We start from the raw sequence: 1,307 nt of genomic DNA on the forward strand, positions 1-1,307 counted from the left end.
CCACCTGGAGCTCACCTGGAGCCCACCTGGAGCCCACCTGGAGCCCCACCTGGAGCTCACCTGGAGCTCACCTGGAGCTCACCTGGCCAGGTGGTGTCTTACCGACAGGACGAACTTCTGGTCGATGTACTTCTTGGCGACGTTGGGCTGGAAATCCGGAGACTCCAGGAAGCGGAGGAAGAATTCGTACACCAGCTGTGGATTCACAGGTTGGGTCAGTTCTGGTTCTGGTTCTGGTTCTGCTCACCTGGACGTCCAGGAGTTGGACTCGTACCTGCAGGTGAGGCCAGGCCGCCTCCAGCGTCGGCTCGTCTTCCTCCGGGTCGAACTCGGCGCCGGTCGGGTTGGAGGACGGAGGAAGAGTCCGGAACACGTTTATGGAAAACTGCAGGTCACAGACAGCCGTTGCCATAGTGACGGTTCTTGTAGCTACATGAACCCCGGGGCCGAGGGGGCGGAGCTTCCTACAGACGTGTTCACCTCTGGGACTCACCATGACGACGGCCTCGGGGTAGACGCTCTCGGTCAGCACGTCGCTGTTGTGCGTGACGTACTCCACCATCTCGTTAAGCCCCGCCCTCTTGACCTCCTTGTACTTGAGGTCGCTGAGCGGGTCGCTGATGAAGTCGAACAGGACGCAGCACTGCCGCAGCTTCTGCACCAACAGGTCCTCTCGCTCCGGGGGCGGGGCATCTGGGGACAGGGACAGATTGGGGTCTGAATGGGGCCGTGTTCTGGTCCGGTCCRGTCCGGTCCGGTCACCTTTCAGGGCGGGCAGCTTCTGCAGCTCTCGGTTCTTGGTGAGGCTGAACCGGGTCGAGCTCTGGCGCCGCTCCTTCTTCAGCAGCGTCGGGCCGCCGGAGTATTTGATCTTGTTGAGCTGCGTTGGCGGCGGCGTGCTGCAGCCGGCGCGCTTGTTGCCGCTCTGCTGCACCTGAAACACACGGGCGGGTCAGAGGTTCTGGTTCCGGTCGGGCCGCGGCGGCCGGGATGACCCACCTCCTCCGGGTTCTCCGGCCCGCCGTCCTTCACGCCGCTGCTGTTCTTGGAGCTTTTGGAAGATTTGCTGGATTCCTGAAAAACAACAAACCAGAACCAGAACCAGAACCACGGCGTTACTCTGTTAAACGGATCAGAACCAACACGGGCCCAAATGATGAAGAACATGGTTAGAAATCGGATCTTAACTTCCTGGGGAGAACTTTTCAGAATAAAGTGGAGGAAGTTCAGGGAGCAGAGTTCTGACCCGGTTCTGGATAAGAACCGTCCGAACCTCATGGAGCCAGAGGGGGCCGAGGGGGGGGCGG

The 1,307-nt window shown here is 60.7% G+C and overlaps 1 protein-coding gene across 1 annotated transcript in view; it reads right to left on the reverse strand.

Annotated features, from left to right (window-relative positions):
* Positions 1 to 1,307, reverse strand: part of ppp2r5d (protein phosphatase 2, regulatory subunit B', delta) — a 13,757-nt gene that overhangs the window by 7,441 nt on the left and 5,009 nt on the right. Inside the window, 5 exon segments of the mRNA XM_008430509.2 lie at positions 2 to 195; positions 275 to 385; positions 494 to 693; positions 763 to 934; positions 1,000 to 1,074. Coding sequence (XP_008428731.1) covers positions 2 to 195; positions 275 to 385; positions 494 to 693; positions 763 to 934; positions 1,000 to 1,074 — 752 coding nt within the window.

The sequence above is a fragment of the Poecilia reticulata genome, linkage group LG15 (assembly GCF_000633615.1).
Source record: "Poecilia reticulata strain Guanapo linkage group LG15, Guppy_female_1.0+MT, whole genome shotgun sequence".
Classification (NCBI taxonomy): domain Eukaryota; kingdom Metazoa; phylum Chordata; class Actinopteri; order Cyprinodontiformes; family Poeciliidae; genus Poecilia; species Poecilia reticulata.